The sequence below is a fragment of the Solanum lycopersicum genome, chromosome 11 (genome assembly GCF_036512215.1).
Source record: "Solanum lycopersicum chromosome 11, SLM_r2.1".
Taxonomy (NCBI): domain Eukaryota; kingdom Viridiplantae; phylum Streptophyta; class Magnoliopsida; order Solanales; family Solanaceae; genus Solanum; species Solanum lycopersicum.
In genome coordinates this window covers 61,390,013-61,413,741 of record NC_090810.1, presented here as the reverse complement: position 1 = coordinate 61,413,741, position 23,729 = coordinate 61,390,013, and the positions used below count along the sequence as shown (strand labels likewise).

The window sequence follows — 23,729 nt, the reverse complement described above, 5'->3', positions numbered from 1 at the left end:
CATTAGCACAATATGTGTAAGTTACATTTTTAATTCATCACCAATATTCATAAATAATGAGCAACTTATACGTCGAAAATATTTCGAAAATAATTTATCTATATTTATAAAGCAATAAGATAATTTATATTTTTGAAAATTATGTCTCTATCTTTATAAGACAATAATAATAATCTGTATATTCAGATTTTAATTATGAATTTTATTGAATATTGTATTATTATTGTTGTGTAATTTCTTCTTTAATTTTAAATGTTAGACTTTCTTAAAGAATAATGATTAATAATTTAATTTTAGATCTTGAAAAATAAATATTATAATTAAAAAATAAATAGAAAAAGATGTAATATTTTTTCTTAATATATTAAAAATAAAAAGTTAAAGCAAAGATTTATTTTTAAAATAGTAATTAAACTTATATAGATAAACATGATGGTTATTGATTTATTCTTATGTCCATACAATAATATGCACTCTATTTGAGAATTTACTCGATCGTTCCTTATTATTAAATTTACATCATTCTAATTTATGTATAATATATTCTGTATACATAGTTATTTAATTAATATTTAATTAAGTTTTTTGTTAAATATAAAAAGATATACTTTTTTGCACTAATTAAAATAAAATGAATTATATGAACTGAAACATAAAAAATATGATGTTCTTTGTTGCAAGCACCTTTAAGTAATTATAAATTAAAAATTAATTTATCTTTATCTCCTTCAGTGAATATGCACTATATTAATGATAAGATTAAGTTACTTTTAGTGATATTTGAAAATTATAATATTAATGAACAATCACTTGTTTGAATTTTCGTTTTGGTGTTGCTTTCTTCTTTTATGATTTGATATTTTTTTAAATATTTATAATAATTCTATCATAACACTTTTTAAATATAATAAATTGAATATATTTTGAAAAGAAAATGTATTGACAAATATATATAATTAATAATATTAGTAAATTATAAAATATATGATAAATTATTTTCAAATTCTTTAAATTAAATAAATACTTATAAAAAACTATTATTAATATGGCAGACAAATAAAAGTAGATGATCAAGTATTTGAAAATCATAATATCAACCAATAATGAACATTTGTTTGAATTCTTCAATTTTAACTAGATTTTGGTTGCGTAATTAATACCGATTACTTTCAACAACATTTAATATTAAGGGCTAAATGGGATAAAATTATTTAATGTCATCTTGACTTAGAGTTTCTCCATTTTAAAATACATATGGTTCTTATTGGACATATTTATTGTGTTATAATTATAAGAAAAAATATTTATTTATTTCTCATTTTACTCTTGAAGTAATTATTTTTGAATACTAGGAACACTTTTAAGTTATAACACAAAATTAAAGTTAAATATTCGATGAATAAAAATAGTCAAATGTTCCTCTAGTTAATATTTTAAGGAATGCGTAAACTAAAAATATAATAAGTATTTTGAGAGGAGTGGAGTAAATTAATGAAAAAAATACTCCCTTTATTTATATATATTTGTCTATATTTAATTTGATATATCTCCCAAGAAGCAATAAATAAAGTAATAATTTTATTGTATCACCCCTAAATTATAATATATTGAAAAATTAATTGAAAATAATATAGTACTTGATAATAAGGGTAAAACAAGTATAAAATAATTAATTATCTCTTGATTTTTTAAATTGAATAAGTGAAAACGAAGAAATGTCTATTTTTATTTGTTTCATGTATTAAAAGTAGATGTTTTATTTGTCTATTTTAGAAAATTAAGCGATAAGAATCGGTTAGTTTCTAATCATCCTCATTATTAACTATACTTAGAGCCTAATTGACATTACTCAACACTTTTTTAAAATAATTTTTTTTAGAAAAATGCTTTTGAAAAAGCAAATTGTGTTTAACGATTAATTCATTTGAAAAATGTTTTTGATAAGCAAATTGTGTTTAAATATTTTTTTTAAATAAAAGTACTTTGGGAGTCAAGTGATGAAAAAGGACAAGAATCAATGCACTTTTAATATTAAGATTATTTATAAAAAAAATATTTTATATATTTATTATAAATATTTTAATTAAATTATTATTTTTATTAAATTGAAATATGCAAATTCAAATTTTCAATCAATTTTCACGTAGACTAGTTAAAATATTAAATATTGGTATAATATTAATATAGTGATTTAATTATAATTAAAAATATCAAGTAAAATAAATCTAAAATTATTTCACAAATTAAATCCACAACAAAATAAATAAATATAAAAAATATATTGATAAATATGTATATATGGTAGATATATTTTCGTCTTTCAAAAAATAATTTTCTGCTTCTACTTGTTATATTTTTAAAGCAGGAAATTTAACTTTCTCCTAATCGTAAGAAAAAATAAATTGTTTCTGCTTCCATTCAAAAACACTTTTATTGATTTATTTTTTCTCTATCCTCCCTACAGTAATACCGAACAAGCTCTTAGTTTCAATACATTTCCTAGATTATTGAATTTATAACTATATTCAAAGGATAATATATTATAATTATCATTCTATTTATTGTTCTTTAAAAAGTGCGTCAAGTTAATACTTGTTAAATAAAAAAAAAGGTAGAAGTACTTTATAAATATATTAATTATGTGATCAATATCTTTTTTTTATTAGTATATAAATTAAAATTCCAGATACAACAACTTCATTCACTCATTAATTAACCCAGATTTCATAATGATGAATTTGACCAGTGTGGTGCTGTTTACTCTATACTTTTTTCTTTTTTGAAAATTAGGGCCTATAGAAAAGTAAAGAGATATAAATATCTGAATTACAGAGTTGTACTTCTACAAAATGCATGAGAAGTCAAATCACTTTATATAGTAAATACATTATTAGATGATAAGTAATATTTTAAGTCAGTTTAGGTTAAGTGTCCCATTTTAATAAGGAATGGATAATTGGTGATCCTAATTAAGAGCTAGTTATTGTAGTTGCATAAGGCCTTATAAGGTTCACAAGACTTACATATATTATATTATGTACGCTTTAGTTATTAAAGAAGTTTGATTATGCGAAAAATTGTTAAGATTTTCATATCGAAAATGGGATGGATGTATAATTAGTTTTATTATATATTCTTGGAATATTTTCACCCTAATAACTACATCTTGGAATTGAGTTAGGCAGTTAGCTAAAATGGTATTTCATGGTAAATGTTTATTTATGAGGATGAATTAGACTTTGATTAAATAGTTTCAAATTAAAACTAGAAAATGAAAATAGGTATTTCATGGTAAATGTTTATTTAGGAGGATGAATTGGTCTTTGAATGCTTAAAACATAAGGGAATGTTTTATTTTTAATGCAAAACTTTTGATTACAAATCGAATTTTTTATATAAATATCAAATATTTGATACGAAATGAAAAAAGAAACGCTTAAAATGTTGAAGCTATCGTGTGATAATATGTCATATATATTATTTGAACAACACATATATGTTATGTATATTTTGTCTTTTTTCTGTTTTATATCTAGACTTGTATATAACTTTTGAGAATAAAAATATTGTACATAATGTGAATATTTCATCGAGAACTTTGCTTTTAGTTTAAAACGATTAATATGTAGAATCAAAACAAGTAATACCAAAAAAATATCTAATGAAAAATTATTTCATTTTCAATTTCAGAGATAGTAGAGAAAATCTCGTCCCTTTTTTGTGTTAATTCACATCAATGAATTTCAAATTCGTGAGATCCTATTTCTTTCATCTCTCAAACCCAAACAAGAACCACCTTATGGAGTTATATTGCAACAAATCTTTTTTTATTGCTTCTACGTTCTTAGGAGTCATAACCTCTATCATAATTCAAATGAAATTAAAAGACTTGTTACTCACATTTTTCAATTGAATTATGGAAAGAATTCAATCACTACTAATAGATAACTTCTATTATTTATACATCAATGATATCGATGATAAATGAATTTATCATCATAAATATATAGTATCATTTGAAGTATATATTTCATTTGATTATTATAAAAAAAAAAGTTAATTTAATAATTTTGCGTAACTAGGAAGATATAAATATCACTTTAAATAAGAATTAGGAGGGAAGTTAATAGCTTATCCGGTTAATTGAATTATGTATTTGATTTGTCCGAATAACTTTAAGGTATATTTGATTTATTTACTTTACTCGTTTGATATTTTAAAAATTGATTGTCATACAATTATTTTTTTTTTATGTTTTATCCTTAATATTAATTATTTTTCTTTAAATTAATTTTAGAAAATAAAATTATACATAAATTAATATAAATATTATAATAAAACAAACATGTAGCGTTTAAAGTTCAAAATGATTATTAATAAAAAGATGCAAGTAAAATTAAGAGCAACTTACAAAAATGACTACATTTATAGGGTTACTGAAGTTTAATAGCTATAAATATGCTATTTACTAGAAATGACTACACTTTATGTCAATTTCTAGCTGCATGTTTGTATTAAATATTATTTTCTTTTATTATTATTATTATTTATACAATACACTAAATAAGATATGATATGTTACCATAACTTCCAAGTACCAACCATTTATTATGTTCCTGAATTTTTCTTTATTAAATTACCAACTAATAATTATATATTGTATGAAAATATGATTGATTCACATAATACAAAAGGTTGTATTTATATTCCTAAATACAATATATTCACTAAATATTAATCATAAAAATATTCGTAAAATTTTGAATATAAAAGTTTATTCATGTCTTTTCTCGTTATATTTTTGCATATATTTTTATTTTTTATTTATTTATACACTAATACAATTGTAATTACAATAAATAAATAAGAAAAATGTATTACTTGTACAATTAACATATGAATACTTTGAATCAAATTGGTGTTTTTATTTATAAAACTTAAAGTATTAATATATCAAGGATACAAGTATTTATAAAAATTTAATGTATTAATACATCAAACAAGGTAAAGTAGTACAATTTTAGAATATGAATACAACAATTTGAAAAATGAATACACTATTGTTAACCAAAAAATGAATACACCAATATACTATAATATGAATACACAGTTGCTAAATAAGAAAATGAAAAAACAATAGAATGTGTATATATCAAAGTGCGTAACTATTCGACTATATAAAAAATCAAAAAAAAAACATCGATCTATTTTTTGTAAAGTTTTCTATAATACTTGAGGCTTGACGTTAACTTAGGTATTTATTTATAAAAATATAGTATTGATGAATCTAACTATACTTGTATTGCCTAATCAAATTGAATAAATTACTTATGTATCCAAATATATTTGTATTCACAATCACCATTTTATTAATACTACAATACAAATATCTATGCATATAAGTATTATTAAATATAAACATTTGACATTTGATTTAACCACAGATATAAGTATAAATATAAGTATAATAACTTGAACTACAAAAATCACTACTACAATCATACAATAAGATCTTGTATCAGAAGGAATCGGGGGAATACCAAAAAATCTGTATTATAATTTTTCCTAAAATGAATGTATTATTACCAAATATAATACAACAAGTACAAGTAATTAACGAAGAGTATTTATTGACATGTCCCAAAAAAAAAACGTGACGTTGTGATTACTTAATTGAGTGGTTGATCTACAAATATTTCAGCAATGTCATCATTTCTGCTTCTGTTATTGTTCTATCAATTTAATGTGTCTCTGTTTGAGTGGCTCAAATTAGGGATCTATAGTTAATGCTTCTACGTACAAAAATTCAATTCGCGTTAGCAAATGATAAAAGTAAATAATTTATTCGCTATTTTAAAAAAAATTTATATTTATATAGATAAATATTATGAAAAATAAGGCGTTATAATTATCACAGGATACATAAAAGTCTACGGAGCTCTATCTTCAATTACATTTCTCTTACGTTTTAACCCAAAAGGTGTCACTTGTGTCTCACAAAGGTCCAGTCCATGCCATACACGACGAGGCAAATATCGTCGAAAATAAAACATATTTGAGCTAAAATGAGGTCCCTGTAGGACTTGAACTTGAGCAAAACCAGGACGCCAATCATCATTTCCAGCCAATTTAAGATACAGATAACAAATTGGTGATTTAACACATTGACCAATGACTTGAAATTGATCAACCATACAAGATTGAAATGGTTTTCTTGGGATGTCATCAACAACTTGTGGTTCCAATGGATCAACTCTTCTAACATGTTTAGAATTCAAATGGTGCACTAAAATGTCATTGGAATTTTCATCACCAAATCTTAGACTTACATGATTTGTGGTGTCTGCGCCTTTTGTACATGTTGTCTCTATCGTCACAAAGTAGGTGCATTTTTCCTGGAAAAAAAAAATAGTTGTCAAGACATAAGGTAATCGTCTATGCTATTCGGTTTTCTAGTCGTATAAATTCAGAATTTGTATAATTCAATTCTTGATTGTATATATCTAAAATTTGTATAATTTGATTCCTGATTGTTATGCTTAACCTAATTATTTGTATACTGTTTATGAAAAATCATAATAAATTACGATGTTTGTATATTGACAAGCAAAATATACAAATAATGTTACGACAAAATTCGATATAAATACAAAATTTGTATATACTTACCCTATTTGTATATTCGCATGTAAAATGTACAAGCGGAGTTAATTCTGAAAAAATCATAAATGTATTAATATAGAATTTGTATATACTTACCCTTTGTATATTCGCGGAATATATGCAAATCGCAACCTCTGTAGCAAACAGAACTATAGCTAAATCAACTATCAAATTATAGCTACAGAATCTTATTGTGTCTATTATCTTTGTTATTTCGAAAATTTTCTCTTAAATATATTATCATACCTTTTTTTTTGTTGAAAGGCCATCATTTGTGGGCTTTATGGAAACCTCCGAACAGGAAGCAAGAAAGATAAAAGTACTTATGATAAAAATAATTATTGTTATTCTAAATTTGCTTATTAATATCATCTTTAATTAATCTATTGAGATTAATTTGATATAAAGAAATTAAGTTGAACATTAATGAAACAAACATGCATTTGTTTTTATATATAAGAAGTTTACTACATGTTTGTACTCATTCTTTGCTTCATATAGAAAAAAAGAAAATATTCTTGAATCTTTAGCTTACTTGAAGATAATAACCACCTTTTAATGATATTAATCCTCTTGTTTCATTTGCTTTTAGAGATAATTAATTAACATACTAATGTGTTTCTGTTGTATTGCAATTAACAAGTATTGCGCCCTTTCACCAATGTGATAGAAAGGATACGAAGAAGATTTTGATAGACAATTCTGTCATTAACTTGATCGTATTTATATCTATTTTTCGTATATTTGTCACTTGAAGATAACCTTTCTTTGCCTCAAAGGAACGGATTGCTTTTGTAGAGAAAAATTCAGAGATTATTTGGTTCAAAGGAATGAATAATGCAGAAATTAATTAATATTAGGGGTAGGGGTGATTATGCGTTGCTAATTGGGTCAATTTTTTTTGTTAACATCGAAATTGAATCAATTTTAGTCGATATTTCAATTATCAAAATCAAACAAGACGAAAGTTTAATATACATTTATTAGTCTGATTGTGCTTGATTTGTGTCATTAAACTTACTAAACTTAAGTTTAAGCTTAATTTCCAACATAACTTGTGTCTTGCGAATTTTATTTTGTTGTCAAATGCAAAAGCAAATGGAGCAAGACTACTTCAAACACAAAACTGAAGGCCAAATAGATTGGTACCATTAACTTAAGACTACTTCAAGGTCCATATATAATTTACATTTTTAGATTATTAAAACTTTAAGCCGTCTGTAGAAGATGCCAAGCAATACAATGCCAAATTTCCAGCTAACACATCATTTTTTTTTATTGATGCTTTACCAAATACCAAACCAGGTCTGCAATAGAAATGTTAATTCACAAAAGAACAACCAGAAAATAAGCCTTAAATGATGGTGTGGAGCAGCATTTAACAAAAAATGTCTTACTTTAAATATTGATATCAGTTTTACTTAAATACTAACAAGTAGTACAAGGAATCCTTCAAACTGCAGAAAAAAACATGGAGTTTTTCAAATTCTGCATCTCCCTTCTTGTCCTTCAAACTCTCTTGACCATTTCACGTATAACCGCGACAGTTTCACCAAGCTGTCCTGTGGTTTTCAGAGAATATATTGGAGCTCTAGGCAAGAATGTCACATTTTCTGATGTTCCAATTAATCCGAACGTTGAGTTTCACTTCCTCCTATCCTTTGCTATAGACTATACAAACACAATTTCACCAGAACCAACTAATGGTGACTTCCTTATCTATTGGGACACTGATAACCTCACCCCTTCTCATATTTCTTCCATCAAGGCTAAGCATAAAAATGTTAGAGTAGGTATGAGTCTCGGTGGTGATACAGTGAACGGTAAAAATGCTACCTTTGCTCCTACATCAATTACATCTTGGGTGAGAAATGCAATATATTCAATCACCAAGATAGCGAAAGAGTATAACCTGGATGCAATAGATATAGATTATGAACACTTCAATGTAGATCCAGATACATTTGCAGAGTGCATCGGGCGACTGTTGTACTTCCTCAAACAAAACAATGTCATCTCTTACACATCAATAGCACCATATGCAGATGATTCAGTGCAGGTGCATTATTTAGCACTCTGGAGAAAGTATGGTCATCTCATAGACTATATCAACTTCCAATTTTATGCCTATGCGAAGGGCACAACCATTCCTCAATTCCTGCAGTACTTTGAAACACAGAGATGTAACTATAAAGGAGGCAAGATTCTTGTGAGTTTTGGAACTAATAATATTGGCGGCTTGTCTCCTGAACATGGATTCTTTGATGCATGCACCATACTAAGGAGCCAGGGAAAGCTTCACGGTATCTTTATTTGGTCTGCAGATGACTCTATGAAGGATCATTTCCGATATGAAAAGCTGTCACAGAACCTCTTAGCAAGTGCAACTTAGATATCTTGCATCTATTTAAGGCAATTTTTTGTAGGCCATGACAAAAGATAAAAAATGGAATGCTAGAGTGTTATTTCTCATTCCGGAGACTTCTCTAAGAAATAAGACATGTATGAGGTTGTAATTGTATTAAGGTCTTACAATAAAAACATTGATGCAAAACAAGTTTAGATTTACGATTATGTGCTAAAGCTTACGATTCACAGAAAAATAATTATGTCTTAAAATATAGTTTAGAACACTAAAAGGACTAACACGAAATATTTCACCAAAACGCAAAACATGTCAATTAGACTGACCAGCAGCTCTATTCAAGTCTAAGCATGTAGACGTGTTACAACACCTATACCTGAGTACAGATATGTTATAAAATGCAGCAGCATGTGTGAATATAAAGGTACTTGGTTTCCATCATTATGCCTTGAATTAGTCGCCTAGAAAATACACAATTAAGAATTATCCGGTTTCAAAAGCAAGAAATCCGTTCAGTATCTTGAGTAAAGAAAGTAAAACGTACAATTTCCTTGACCAGTTTGCAGTCCCACCGGCATATGTCCTGTATTTTCCAAACCCTTGCACTTCGCTTCATCTACATCATCACTCTCAATGCATTAAGCACGAAATATTTCTAGGCAGACAGATTTACCTGGTTTAACTTTCAATATCATGTGAGAATCAGATAAAAGTGAAAAGCTTCCCAAATTTGTGCTAAGACTATGTTATTCAAGTGAAGAACCACCATTTAGTGTCTATGCACAAGCCTTTCAAACACCCTGCGTAATAACTTATTCCAGCTTATTCTTTACAAACAAGAAAAAGACACTGCAATATCAGTCGTTCAAATCATTCATACCCCACAAGTTGTCATATAAACTGTCCAAATTCGATCACTTACCTAAGAAGAAACAATTAAGCCGTCCTTAAAAATGCCAAGAAAGACAATGATTGGCTTCCAGCTGAGACATAATCTATTAATAATATGGATGCTTACAAAACCAGGTCCTGCAAAGAGACAAAAGTCACAAAAGAACAAATAGAATCTAAACCTTATAGGTAGGGTAGCCGGCAATGCATACAACAAATGCCTTGTTGAAGGAGAAATATTTTAATAGGCATCTACTTTGGTTAAATACCAATAAGAAGTACAAGGGATCCTTCCAACTACAACAAATCATGAAGTCCTTAAAATTCTGCATCTCTCTTCTTGTCCTTCAAGCTCTCTTCAACGTTTTCCCTACGATCGAGGCAGTTCCAGCATTCTGCCCTGGGGTTTTCAGAGAATACATTGGAGCTGAGGGCAAGAATGTTACATTTTCTGATGTCCCAATTAATCCAAATATTGAGTTTCACTTCCTCCTATCCTTCGCTATAGACTACACGAACACAAAATCACCAGAACCCACTAATGGTGACTTCCTGGTTTATTGGGACACTGATAACCTCACCCCTTCTCATATTTCTTCCATCAAGGCTAAGCATAAGAACGTTAAGGTAGGAATGAGTCTCGGTGGTGATACAGTGAATGGTAAAAATGCCACCTTCACTCCTACTTCAATTACTTCTTGGGTGAGCAATGCAATACATTCAATCACCAAGATAGTGAAAGAGTATAACCTGGATGCAATAGATATAGATTATGAACACTTCAATGCAGATCCCGATACATTCGCCGAGTGCATTGGGAGACTGTTATACTATCTGAAACAAAACAATGTCGTCACTTACACATCAATAGCACCATACGCAGATGATTCAGTGCAGGTGCACTATTCAGCACTCTGGAGAAAGTACGGTCATCTAATAGACTATGTCAACTTCCAATTTTATGCCTATGAAAAGGGTACAACCATTCTTCAGTTCCTACACTACTTTGAAACTCAGATGTATAACTATAAAGGAGGCAAGATTCTAGTTAGCTTTGGAACTGACAACAGTGGCGGCTTGTCTCCTAGACATGGATTCTTTGATGCATGCAACATACTAAAGAGTCGGGGAACACTTCATGGTATCTTTATTTGGTCTGCAGATGACTCTATAAAAGATCATTTTCTATATGAAAAGCTGTCACAGAACCTCTTAGCAAGTGCAACCGTTTAAGATAATCCTTTGTAGGCCATGTTCCATGTTTGAAGTAGTTCGCTTACTGTGGTCTTAACATCAAAAATCCAGATTTACAATTTCTAAAGGTGCTAAAAACTTAATCTTTGCATAAGTATTGAGTAATATAGTTTGTTTAATGTATGACAGAACACAAATGCAAGGAAATATGATAATCATAGGACATGAAATGTACTCATGGAATTAGTTGAGGTGCACAACCCAAACAATTCCATTAGATTTGTTTAAAAGTGATGAACCATAGGCGCTTCACGAGTGTATTTCGTTTCTTTTTTAAATTAATTTTATTATTTTCTTATGCCTTTCCATTTTCTTTTTATTTCTTCTTCGTTTCTTTTCTTCCAGCAGCTTTTCCTCCTCAACCCATGGAAATAGTTGAGGTGGACTGGCTGGCTCGAACACCACGGTTATAAAAAAAATCGGACACAAATGTAAAGCTTATAGCAGCACACTTTCCAACTTGCCAGGGAATCTAACAAACTGTAGCAAGAACTACATGTAAATACCTTCCTCAAATCTATTTTTGTCTAAACAATATGCCTATCCACTATCCAAGGTCTATAGTAGATATATGTTTAGACAAAAAAAATAAAACACAATCCATACACCTTGCAAACGTCAAGTATGTAAAATACAATACTATCAGATATATGTTTAACATGCTACAACTAGATGAGTACAAATTTTTTTTGAACATTAACTAGATGAGTACATATTTACAGTCCAAATGGAGGAGATGTGAGCTTAAAAGGAATCTACACGTGTAAAAGTATTAAGTCAATGCAAATATACCCACACAACAAATCAAATCAACAACTGACAACAGCTAACTTGAAAAACAAATCAAGTTTCCAACATATATATTTAGAGTTCAAATGGAGAAGATCCTTTCATGCATTATAATAGCATTTATGTTTTCACCTATATTACATGTAACTCAAGTCACTTTAGAAGCTGCATTCAATTTAGAGGAACAATAATTTACCTCAAACGAAAAATTAACATAAATGACCCAAATAGCACTCTTTTTTACTTAAATATTCAACATACTTGCATATGCTTTTTTTATTAACAGAAAGTTCAAGTGTTTGGACATTGGGATGGATATAAATGGAGTTATGATGGAGTCGCTAGCAAAGAGATACCATGGTTTTAAGGGAAGAATACTCACAATGTACGTGAAGGAGATAAACCCACCATGTACTCCTCTCCCAGTCATGTACAAGCTCCCCGCAAGCAGCAACCATTTCAAATCATATTGTTACCTTCACTATTGAGTTTATCTTTTAGATTTGACCCAAGAAGTATAAATTTAGAAGTTGCATCCTCCTAACTACTTGGTAGTTATAAAGAGCTGTTGGAGTTGAAACAGGAAAACTATAATAACTCGCAACAACAAAAGAATTAGTACTAAAATTTATTAAAATGGAGTAAAGGAAACTCATATTAGAGAAGCAGCAAAATGAAGGTTTCAATGATAGTTATAGATGGTAATAAGGTTGCCTTTCCATGATTTCTGTTGCTTGTACATTTGATATTGCCGAGCTATGCTTACACTAACCAGTGAATTTTTGCCATTACTGCTTATTCTCAAACTCAACTAATTATCTGGATATGCCACCTTTTGGTTGATACAGAGCTCTCAATCTCACATGTTTGATTCTTTACTATGTCTACGTCATCACTTTGATTTCAGGAAAGTGCTTACAAAACATATTTACGAGTCTGCTGCTTTGTCCTGTGGAGATGGAGCAATACCAAACCAAAGACCTCTAATTAAGAATTGAGAAATCTCAACTGTCTTACCCACTCTTTGCTGACAATGTACATTACGATAGCTTCTTGTGAAAACATGTTTAATGGGTTTACATGAATGTGAAACATCGACTAGCTTGCAGTTCAATACTCTTGCTCCTTGTCAAATCCTTTAACTCAAAGAAGGCAGTCAGACTACGATAAAACATTTTCTGGTTCTGAAGTTAACTGAACAATTCCTTTAAAACTTTTTCTGTTTCGTCTTCGACTGAAGCTAATGGACAGCCTAGCAACAACTTTCAAGGGTTCAGCATGTGAGAACTAGGAAGAAGTGAGAAAAAACATATCCAAAAGTGGGCTACTGAGTCATACAAGTGAATAACTAACACTAACTAACCAACAACAATCTCTAATAATTAGCAAATAAGATGCACAAATTTAAATAATGTGAAGAAACAGAAATGAACAAAACAGTAGCTTTGAAGCTTTGACTTGCTCAATGTATACAACCATATGCTTCTTCTTTGTAATATAGATTGAATACGAAAAATCCTACCTATACTAAATAAAAACAGTTTGAATCTCCATAATCATTTCAAATTGAATCAATATTTCAAAAAAATTACTTGAACAGTGAGGATTTCCGCAGGTGTTACACTAACTCTAATCCTCAACAGCAGCAACAAGACTCAACGAAATTCAATTACTCATCTCCTTCAATTCTTCTCTTTTTACTCTTTTTCTTGCTACTCTGCTCGGCTGAAGCAGAACCAGCATCAGGATCCATACTCTTCCCATCTTGTTCCACCTTAACCACCTCGTGTTCACTGTCACCAACATCTCTATCCTTCTTTTTCTTCTTCTTCTTCTTATCTCTACTCGTCATACTATCTTCCTTAACTTCCTTCAACTCCAGCTCCCTATCTATTTTAACAGACTCCAGCTCATTTTTGTTGGATCTTTCCATCTCTTCTTCCCCTATACCGAGTTTTCGTTCAGTCTTGATCAATTTATGACCCTTCACTTTATCAATTTTTGATGAATTTTTGGTCTTAGGCTCAGCTTCCGGGTTTTCTTCCTTGACAAGATTCTTGCTTTTCTTGTTTTCTCGGAACCCTTTTGGGATATCTTCATTCTTTTCTGAAATCCCTTCAACTTTGACATCATGCTCCTTTTTCACACTCAGTTTCTGCTGAATCTTAACAAGCTTGTTGAATGAATCGGCAGCACTTTGGAGATATAATGAAACAGCATGTGAAGCTTCATGATCTGATGCAGCAAACTTGGAGAGGGATTTTGCTGCGGCGGAGAGAGAGATTGGGATTGTACATTCAACTTTAGCTGATACTCTCTTCATTTTGCTATGCTTCTGTTGAGCTATAGGATTTTGTTAGGGTTTTATGATTTTAACTTTTGTTTCACTTGACTTCCTACCTATTACAAAATCATAGGGTTTTATTATTAATATTAGATAATTTAAGGCCCGTGATACAAGCCTCAATAAAATTACGCTTATAAATAAATATGTATTAGTTAATTATATTTTGTTTTAATTATAATTTGTGACCTACTTTTAGCTATAATTATGCGCTTCAATTTTTTAGTTTTGTATAGTTCGCATGTATATGTAATTTAAAATTTTGTATGATATAATTTGTATAACTTTTGTATAATTTGAAGCTTATATGATATAGTGTGTATACATGTTTATATCTAGTGTTTGTAATTATATAAATTCGTAGTTTATACAAAAATAAATGAATTATATAAATATATCCGTGAATTATACAAACCTTCGAGTTATACAAATTCGCAAATTATATAAACAAGACTTCTTAAATTGAAGCTACAACTCGTGAATATGCAAATCATAGCTATGATATATAATTAAGTTTATTAAAATGACTATTTGCAAAAGTTCCTCTAAAAAATATATCTGTATCTGAAATAATATTAAGGTAAATCAACAGCGAGATGTGTACCTTGTAATTCGCAGCGAAAGTCATCGATCTGCTTCTTTGACAGGTTGGTGCGCAAGTCCGTCTTTAAATCATTAGGAAACAAAGATCTATATTTAAACTAGAAGTCTGCTTTGTGTGTTGATTAACTTGTGTGAGAACCTCACTTCTTTGTTTCTTGATTGATCGCTTGTTTTTTGTTTCACACGTTTCCATCTCTATTTCACGTTTCACGTACCTTTGAAAATGCTCTCACTAGGAGTCTTTTAAATAGTGGTTGAATGATTACAATATAACTGTTTGGTCTTATTCTTTAGAAGAATTTATCCAAACTAATTAATTAATTGGATAAAGCATCAAAACAGATCACGTCGGATTGGGTCGATCCATATGAGCGATCAACAATCCAAAACTTACAGTATCGAAGAAATTGAAAGCGTATAAATCCATTCAATTCTTTCACTTTATCATCAAATATGAACTATTATGTACTGAAATGTTGGGCCCACTGACTAGACTGAGGGAAACAAATTTAAATTGAATTTTTTTTCTATGCTACAACAAACGATGATTATGTGACTAGCATATCAGAATAAGTTGCTCACAAAGAGAATGACGAGATTATAGATTTCAAGAGACACTGGCTATTGTATGTGTGCAATGAGACTATGCTAGGGAACCAACAACATCTTTTGATAGATTACACTTAGATCGCCGAGATTCAAAGCGCTCGATAGATGATCTGACATTCTAATCCCAACAAAAAATGTGAAAGAATATATGCGATGGATCAAGAATAGACAGATGAAGACAATTTCGCAAGAACCAACCTGCAGTGTGGTGCCTTGATCTATTATGCATGACGAGCAAAGAAGTAGAGAGTGTACAAAAAAAAAATCAAAGAAAGAGCGAGCATGTTCACATGATTTCGAAAAGCAAGAAGATGCCAAGTTTTGATACATATAACTTCTAATTAATATTGGTTTTGTTTCTTTTGTTTCTTTTCTTTAGCAAATATGTTGGAGGTTTAGTTCAAAATTGAATAGTCTTTTTTTTTAAAAGGGAATTCAAATCACTATATGTTCTTAGATTGTAAAAGCTATTGAATTGATTTGATTGTATAGTTATATTCACATCTTATTACAAAAAAGAAAAGTAATTCCGAAATAACAAAATGCTCACAAACGAAGATTTATTTTATTAATTTATCCATAAGTTTTTGTTTTTCAAAAAAGGAAAAACAACAAAAAAAATTGAGTGCGTTGAGAATCGAACCCACAACCCTTTGAGAGGTGTTGAAAAAACTAAACAATATTTACCAACTAACCTAGAACGAACTTTATTCTCGCTGGCTCAGTTTTAATTAACTCTACTTTAGGGTTTCGCTATGCTTAATATATAAACCGTCCATCGTTGTCACTGGCTCCCCATAAACCCCAGTAAGCATCTGCTTAAACCTCCCAGAAAAAAACTGTACTTTTTGAGTTTTCTGGGTGGTGGTGCCCAGCAAGATGAATAGAGCACAAGAGTCATTGCAAGTTACCAAACAGCCTTACATTGAAGATGTTGGCCCTAGAAAGATGTCAGGAGTTGTTGATCAATATATATATTTTTTTGATTATGATTTCTGATGTATTGGATTTTGATTGTATTTTTTTTTTGTTTTTATTGCTGTTGGACAGAAAAAGCATTAAATTTTCTCTATTCTCAGAGTCTGAGATTTTGAAATTAGCTGAAGTTGAAGTCTACCTTGGGCTTTACTATGAATCTACTAAAAAGCCTATTCAAAATGGCTTGTTAGACCCCCGCATGGTAACTCTCTTATGTAACATTGTTCATTGTGATAGAAGGTTATACTATTATATAATTTGTGGTTCAATTTATGGAGGGATAGTTGTTGTCCTGGATTCTTTTTGGGGTTGCAGGGAGCAAAATGCAGTTTAGTTTTGTTTCTTGTCATAAATATACAATTTTTACACCAAATTAAGAGAAATCCAACTTTCCAGAATGATGGTATGCTTTGCTATCTGTTCTTGAGCATCGAGAGACACTGTAGAAAGGAATGTGAAATTCTGTTTTCTTATAGATGAATGTTATCTTTAGTTTCTAGCTTGTATCCTTTTGAATTTTGAAGGTTTTGAATCAAGGAAAATAGCTTTCCATTTGTTTTAAGAAGTCGGAACGTGTATAACCGTAATTAGGTTCGTGTGTGCATTAGGAGTCTTATGGTTAGAGACTTGTATCTCTATGTAGAGATAACTGTGAGATTTGGAGTATTTCTAGTTTCAGGGACTTCTTTTTTTTTTTTTGGGGAGGGGGTGTTGTGGTGGTGGGGTGAATGAGAACGCTCAATTTGTCTTTGAAGATGAATTTTGTAGTATTGGAATGAAATTGGCCTAATAGATGCAATGAGGAATTTTTTTTTTGGTAGTGCAGTGTGAAAAGGAGTAGGTATCTCAAAATAGGATAAATGTGCTTAGATAACATGTCCATTTGTTTTTGGAGCATAGCATATGCAACCTTTTTGGAGATGAGTATTTCAGGAAGGAAGAGTTGAGACCTAACTGGTTTGGCATGAAGTTTGTCTTCTCTAGGACTCTGATAAAGTACAGCCAAACACTTGCAGTAAGAAAGTTGAGAGAATTGGTTGCTTATTCCTTCAAGCTTAGTTGGAAAGTTCATAGTAAATACATGTAAACAGTTTCGGTTTAGCTAGAATTAAGATCTATGTTTCATGAGTCCCAACTCTGGTAGAACACGTCCCAAAATACTATCCAAGAGACGAAGAAGTTGGACGAGAGCACCAATATAAAAATTAAGCAAGAGCACCAATATTAATTTCCAAACTGGAATTTCTATTGCTTCAAAAGCTCTTTTGTAATTTTCTTCTTTTCACACCATAAAGTTCTCTATGGACGAAAAGTTTATGTTGTTGGTGCTTCTTTGCTTCTTTCGTTGTGCGAATTTAGGACAGCAGAAAGTCCATAAAAGGATTTTTTGGTAAAAGAATGGTAAAGAAATCTTAGTTTAAAATTACGAGCTGTTCTACTGGTTTATAATTGCCAACAATTGATGAGCCACTCATATCACTTTGAATGAGTAGAAGCTTAATGAAGTTATATTGATTTAGGAGTAGATGATGGTTCAACTTGAGCTTCGTGTTTCTCTCTGAGAAGTCTCTTTATATATTTTCTGTCTATCAATTACTCTTTTGTCTCTTTGATGCTGATTTCCATATCTTGATTATAGGAAGTTTTGGATTTCAGGGACCTCCAAACAAGAGTGGATGTTGTGAAACATGTCATGGTAACTTTAGAGAATGTCCAGGTCATTATGGGTACTTGGTTCTTGCTCTACCAGTTTATAATGTTGGATATTTAGGTACTGTGGTGGACATCTTGAAGTGCATATGCAAGGTGATATCTTGTTTGAACTTAACTTCTTTAATCTTATACATTATTAGGCGATTTGTGTTTTAATAATTGAAAAAGCTATCTGTAGTTTTCAGTTAATCTTTTCTGGTATGTCAACTTTTTACAACTCCGGCAATTACAGTGGCTGAAAATTTATTTTTTCTTCCACATCATATTGGTAGCAGTGAGGAAAAGTAATACCCAAATGGTTAGAAATTACTTTGGTTGAAAAAGGAGTCATTGGTAACTTTAATTTTAAGTTGTTAAATGATTAAATTTTGTGATAGTTTTATGCTAAGTCAAAGTTTTAGAAGTGTGGAAAGTATTCAGAGACGTTAATCAGCATAATGAGAAAAAAAACACCTACTTTTCTATTATCCTCAAGGCAAATAAAACAGTATGTGGATCGACAGTCAAGAAATTTGATGTGATACTTCTACTTTTCGCATTCTTAATTTTTTTTTGATGCAATACTTGTGCAAACTGCCAAATCACAGCCAAAATTGTCAGTTTAGAACAGACAAGATAAATAGGTCATTTATTAGAATTAGGTTGCCTTTCTGATTGATATGACATAAATATTTCAGATAATTGCAGTTGTCGCGAACACTCTCAACACAGAAAAAGATAAGAAAACATGGGTATGAGCCATATGTCCTCCAAAAATTAATACATAACCCTAATTAAGGATTATGAACTCAGGCGGAAAAGCCTTTAGATCTAATAACTTGTAGTGAGACCTAGACTTTTATAGCCTTAATTCTTTGTTTTTAAGTTTTCTTTTTATACTTTAAAGTACTTTCTGTCATGGTACAAAATAAATGAGGGTGAGTATTAAGCATGCTTGCTTCTTTGAACCCCCCACCCACACACACAAAAAAAAAAAAGGAAAAAGAAAAAGAAGCATGTCTGGTCCTTATGAACACTTCTGTTCTGGTTGAAAAAAAAGAAGTAGAAATGCGCTCATAGAGATCAAAATGTGAAAGTCATTTTGGTAGAACCTGGTTTGGGGAACAAATTGGAATAAAGAAGCAGAGGTTTGTACATATCATGGCATTGACGTCATGTTTGATTGATGAAATTGTTTCACCCAGAAAAAAAATGAAAGAAAGAAGCAGAAGTAGATGAGAGTAATTTTGAAGTTATGGGTTAAAGGCAAAATTCCAAATCAACATGTAAAAATTAGTAACTTTATATTAACACAATAGAAGAAGTAAATGGGATGTTTGGGGAGTAAGGTGCTGATATTATGCAGTCATTTCAAATTAATATTTATAAATTCAGTAATTTTGTATTAACATGATAGTAGAAGTAAATGAGATGTTTGGGTAATAAGGCTCTACTGTTATGCTGTTATCTTAAATTAACATGTAAAAACTAGTTTCAGAGGCAAACAATATCTCTAAATCAATTTAGAACATAGAAAAGAGGATTCTGATGGGGTTGGTCTATATAAAGAATTTTAAGGTGAATTAATTTGGGGGAAGGTAAAGGATGCCTGGTGCTGGGTAAGGTAGATTAATTACGATGAAGGTTTAAAACGTACTCTACATGTGCAAAGATGAAATTACCTGTATTATGAATAAAAACAAATTGCAATGGATTTCATCTGCTGAAGGTAAAGTTAGTATCATCTGGTGGAGAATTTGTCATTGCAAAAGTTAGTCAGATTGCGATATAAAAGAGGTCTGTAATTAAAATAAATACGAATAGTGATTAAGTAGAAATTGAACAATCTTAACAGTCTTCAAAAGCTAATTAGTAAGATTTTACCTCAGGACAATAATTTATTTAATTTTGATAATTTCACCTTGTTACCCCATTCCCCACTTGTGGGAGTACACTGGGTTTGTTGTTGTTGTTCCCATGTCAGTGATGGTCTGGAGATAGTAAACAAATATTCATTTAGTTTATGATGCCTTATTAGAGTTTAATTTTCGTTTGTTTTTCCATTACACTAGCCTTGTTCAAGAGTTTGGTATCTATTTTTCTTGTAGTGCTTTAATAATTTTCCTTATGCAACTGCTTTCTTGATCAGTGCTGCTCCTCGATACTTCTGGATGACAAGGAGCGTCGAGACATTTTGAAGAAGATGAGAAATCCAAGAACTGAGTTTTTGAAGAAGAGTGAACTACATAAAAGGGTTGTGAAAAGGTGTAATGCTATGGCAGGTGGCCAGAAGACTGCCACATGTTCCAAATGTGGATACATGAATGGTTTGATATTCTTCTCCATCTCCATTGTTTTGGGTGAATTTATTCGGTCTAGATTCCATCTACATTTCTATTGACTAGTCATGATGCATTTGTGTTCCACATGTATTTCACGTGATTATAAAGAGCTTTGAAAATATCTTATGAAAATATTGTATCAATAATCTAATGTGGAATTCAAAATGATTCGGATATTCTTTGAACTTTTAAATGTGAAAAAACATCATTTAGTCAAATATTAATGTGTGTAACAAATCCTTATATAAGTAGTAGGTTTTTAAGGGACCAACTTGTGGGCCTGGGGTCAACCTGATAACAAATATCGCCTCCTTGCCCATTATTTTGATATACTTTTAGCACAACTTTTTAAAGATTAGTCAAATGACACAAACACGGTGCATAAGATAAGCTAAATTCTATTTTTTGAGGAACTATGATAAGCTAAATTCTATCTTACAATATCTGTATAATCACAATATAAATGCTATTTAGTGTACCTGGCATAAAGAAAGATGGAAAATCATTCTAGCTTGCATCTGGTGGTCAGTGTGGAAAGAAAGAAATCTCAGATGCTTCGAAACAAGAGCAATTCCATCCAGAAGATTAAGATGAACTTCTTAGTTTTGTTTCTTTTTTGGTATAAACAGGAGTATATGGTAGATTTTAGGTTCATTGTAAATTTTGGAATAGGATTAAAGATCTTCCTAGTACTCTTCAAAATTGTAATTAGGAACCTGTGGGAGGTTATGGTTTTTGTTTTGGAATAGAATACAAGTTGTTACCTTCTCAAAAAAAGAAGAAGATGTAAAGACGTGTATGTGTGATTTTTCCATCATTTGTAAAAGTATTTACCTTAAAAACTATATCAAACTTTATAAAATTTGTTGAACCATGTGACCATCTCACTAAAAGCTTATGTTGTTAGTGAGATCACACTTTTATTTACTTAGTTATGTCTTTACACACCCCATCACGTGAGTGCATGATTCTTTTTTCATGAGCCAAACATGTTAAATTTCATTTTATTATTGGGAGGCAGTAAGAATCGAACCCAGGACCTCTTTTCTTCTCTAGTACAATGTTGAAGTGTGTCACCATCTCATCGAAACCCTTCATCTGTTCGAAAGACTACAATTTTTTTATATTTTATAAATAATCAATAAGAGAATTTATAAATACCTGTACTAAGCTAGTGGCCAGTGCAACAAGCGTAGTTACAAATTGTGGAAATCTTCTATTGTTTCTAGCATTGCATCTATATTATGTTCAATAATTAGTTTGCACCATAAAGCTACCAAAAAAATATATCTATATTTAATGGGTATAAATCTCTCTGCTTTTGCTTGATTATTATGTCTTCAACAATTTCAAATGATTAATTTGAGAGTTTGATGAGATCTTAGGGGAGGCTGTGTTACTCTATGGTCTTGCACGGTCACAATACCCTCAATCCCGTTGTTTAGTCTATTCTTTTATATTTGGTAATTGTAGGTATGGTGAAAAAGCTTCAGTTAAAAATCACACATGAACAAGGAAACCGTATCTTGGATGAGATCAATGTAGCTATCTCTGACAAGAGAGAACTCAGGGCATCTGTTAGTGTGCCTCCAGAAATTGACCCAAAAGTAGTTTACTCCCTTTTCAAGAATATGTCCGATGAGGTATTATTTAATATTTTGTTAATTCATATGCCCTTTCGTCCTTCTTCTAAACTAATTCACTTGCTTGTCTAGTCCTACTTTTTTTATTATACTTTCTACCATTGTTCAGTTTCAACAAAGATTATACTTTCTACCATTGTTCTCTCATGATTCTGTGCAGGATTGTGAGTTACTCTACCTTAGTGATAGACCAGAAAAACTCCTTGTTACAAGTATTCCGGTGCCACCAATAGCTATTCGCCCTTCAGTATTTGTGGATGGTGGAACACAGAGGTCATATGCAACTCTTTGACTTTTAACTTATACTTTAATGTGGAATGTATGTTGACTATAGAAGATAATCTACTGCAAAAATGTTTTTTCACACTTCAAAGTATTTTAGTTGTTTATAAGTTCCCCTTTCTGTCAATTTTGGGTTCATAGGTAGCTGTACTACTTGTTTTGGGATGTGAACTTTTTGAGGTCCATATCTGTTTTGGGGTGTCAATTTCGGGTTCATAGGTAACATGCTTACAATACTTATATAACGTCCATATCTGTTGAAATTTCTCAAGCAAAAGAACTCAGAGGAATAGTCTTGATGCTTCATCTTCTTACAAATTTTCTTCACTTTGGAGGGTTCCTTCAGTGCAAAGCGTAGCCATTCCATTGGCTTCTGGCTAGAAGAGGTTCTTCTTATCATGTTGCAATCTCGTTCTGTCCACTTCTACCAAGTCTCTCCATGCGATTCTTCCCTAGTTTGATTTCATACGATTTGAAACCAATGGAAAAATAGGTCAAATTGTCTTCCATCTTGGCTTGGTTAAGATTTCCGGCCAAGGGTTGCCAGATTATACACTCTAAGTTGACTTTGTGTTGGTTGAAAAGGTTAGAAAAAGTTTACCTGTGCCTGGGAATATTTTTTACTCTTCCCTGTATTAGCTCAATAGATTTTGTTCTATGAAACTTCAATCCCTGAGATTGTCATCAATACTCTTATTCTTTGGTAGCTTTACATGATTGACACATTGATATTCTGATAGATGCTCCATTACCACTTGAAGCCTGGCTTTGTATTTGCTGTGCTATTATCTCTCACATTAATATTGAAATACTTTTGACAACTCCCTGAAGTTGCTTAGTTGCTTGTTGCAGCAATGAGAATGACATCACGGAGAGGCTTAAGCGCATTATTCAAGCAAATGCCAGTCTTCATCAAGAGATGTCTGATTCCAGTCCTGTTAAGAGTCTGGTAATTTTTGGTTGACTTCCTGCTCTTTTTGAAAGTTAATGATTCAGTGTTCTCAGTTATCATCATTTTGTAACTTATTTTTGGTTGTTAATTAGATGGAATATTTACCATGTTTCTCATGGACCTCATATTTAATGTGTTGCATTTCTTTTATTTATAGTTGAATTGTGTAACTGATGAGAAGTATTAAGCATATTTTGATATCTACTGTATTTTCCTCTGCGCCAAAATATTTTATGTCGCATAGGAGACATTTTAGGAGTCTATTTTTCTTATAAGTGATGTTGAGGAGCCTAATATTATTGTAACTCCCTTTCCATAATTG

General features: G+C 30.6%; 4 protein-coding genes and 1 long non-coding RNA gene across 6 annotated transcripts in view; 3 read left to right on the top strand and 2 right to left on the bottom strand.

Moving 5' to 3' along the window:
- Window positions 1-5,851: 5,851 nt before the first annotated feature.
- Window positions 5,852-6,898, bottom strand: LOC104644786 (uncharacterized). The gene is made up of 2 exons (XR_011212558.1): window positions 6,760-6,898; window positions 5,852-6,395 (listed from the first exon to the last, which is right to left on the bottom strand). It is a non-coding gene; the product is annotated as an uncharacterized lncRNA (long non-coding RNA).
- A 14-nt stretch (window positions 6,899-6,912) lies between these two features.
- Window positions 6,913-9,231, top strand: LOC101265800 (chitinase 2-like). Its single transcript, XM_010315231.4, has one exon. The coding sequence runs from the start codon at window positions 8,135-8,137 to the stop codon at window positions 9,053-9,055; it is 921 nt and encodes a 306-aa protein (XP_010313533.2). The 5' UTR covers window positions 6,913-8,134; the 3' UTR covers window positions 9,056-9,231.
- An 892-nt stretch (window positions 9,232-10,123) lies between these two features.
- LOC101265509 (chitinase 2-like) lies at window positions 10,124-14,299 on the top strand. Its single transcript, XM_004251401.5, has one exon. The coding sequence runs from the start codon at window positions 10,124-10,126 to the stop codon at window positions 11,150-11,152; it is 1,029 nt and encodes a 342-aa protein (XP_004251449.3). The 3' UTR covers window positions 11,153-14,299.
- Window positions 13,391-14,285, bottom strand: LOC101254869 (uncharacterized). Its single transcript, XM_004251237.4, has one exon. It carries the CDS (start codon window positions 14,283-14,285, stop codon window positions 13,632-13,634), a length of 654 nt encoding a protein of 217 aa, XP_004251285.2. The 3' UTR covers window positions 13,391-13,631.
- A 2,004-nt stretch (window positions 14,300-16,303) lies between the features above and the next one.
- Window positions 16,304-23,729, top strand: part of LOC101265201 (DNA-directed RNA polymerase III subunit 1) — a 30,528-nt gene continuing 23,102 nt past the window's right edge. The window contains exons 1-7 of one of the 2 annotated variants that reach the window (XM_069291617.1): window positions 16,304-16,468; window positions 16,569-16,698; window positions 18,153-18,302; window positions 20,338-20,515; window positions 22,004-22,173; window positions 22,334-22,446; window positions 23,308-23,404. In XM_069291617.1, the coding sequence (XP_069147718.1) occupies window positions 16,398-16,468; window positions 16,569-16,698; window positions 18,153-18,302; window positions 20,338-20,515; window positions 22,004-22,173; window positions 22,334-22,446; window positions 23,308-23,404 (909 nt within the window). In that variant the 5' untranslated portion in view covers window positions 16,304-16,397. The remainder of the gene's footprint in view (window positions 16,469-16,568; window positions 16,699-18,152; window positions 18,303-20,337; window positions 20,516-22,003; window positions 22,174-22,333; window positions 22,447-23,307; window positions 23,405-23,729) is intronic. The other variant, XM_004251400.5, reaches the window with a different exon arrangement.

What these genes read in the sequence shown, in the direction of transcription:
- LOC101265509 (XM_004251401.5), top strand. Translation starts at nt 10,124, where the DNA reads ATGCATACAACAAATGCCTTGTTGAAGGAGAAATATTTTAATAGGCAT.
- LOC101254869 (XM_004251237.4), bottom strand. Translation starts at nt 14,285, where the DNA reads ATGAAGAGAGTATCAGCTAAAGTTGAATGTACAATCCCAATCTCTCTC.
- LOC101265800 (XM_010315231.4), top strand. Translation starts at nt 8,135, where the DNA reads ATGGAGTTTTTCAAATTCTGCATCTCCCTTCTTGTCCTTCAAACTCTC.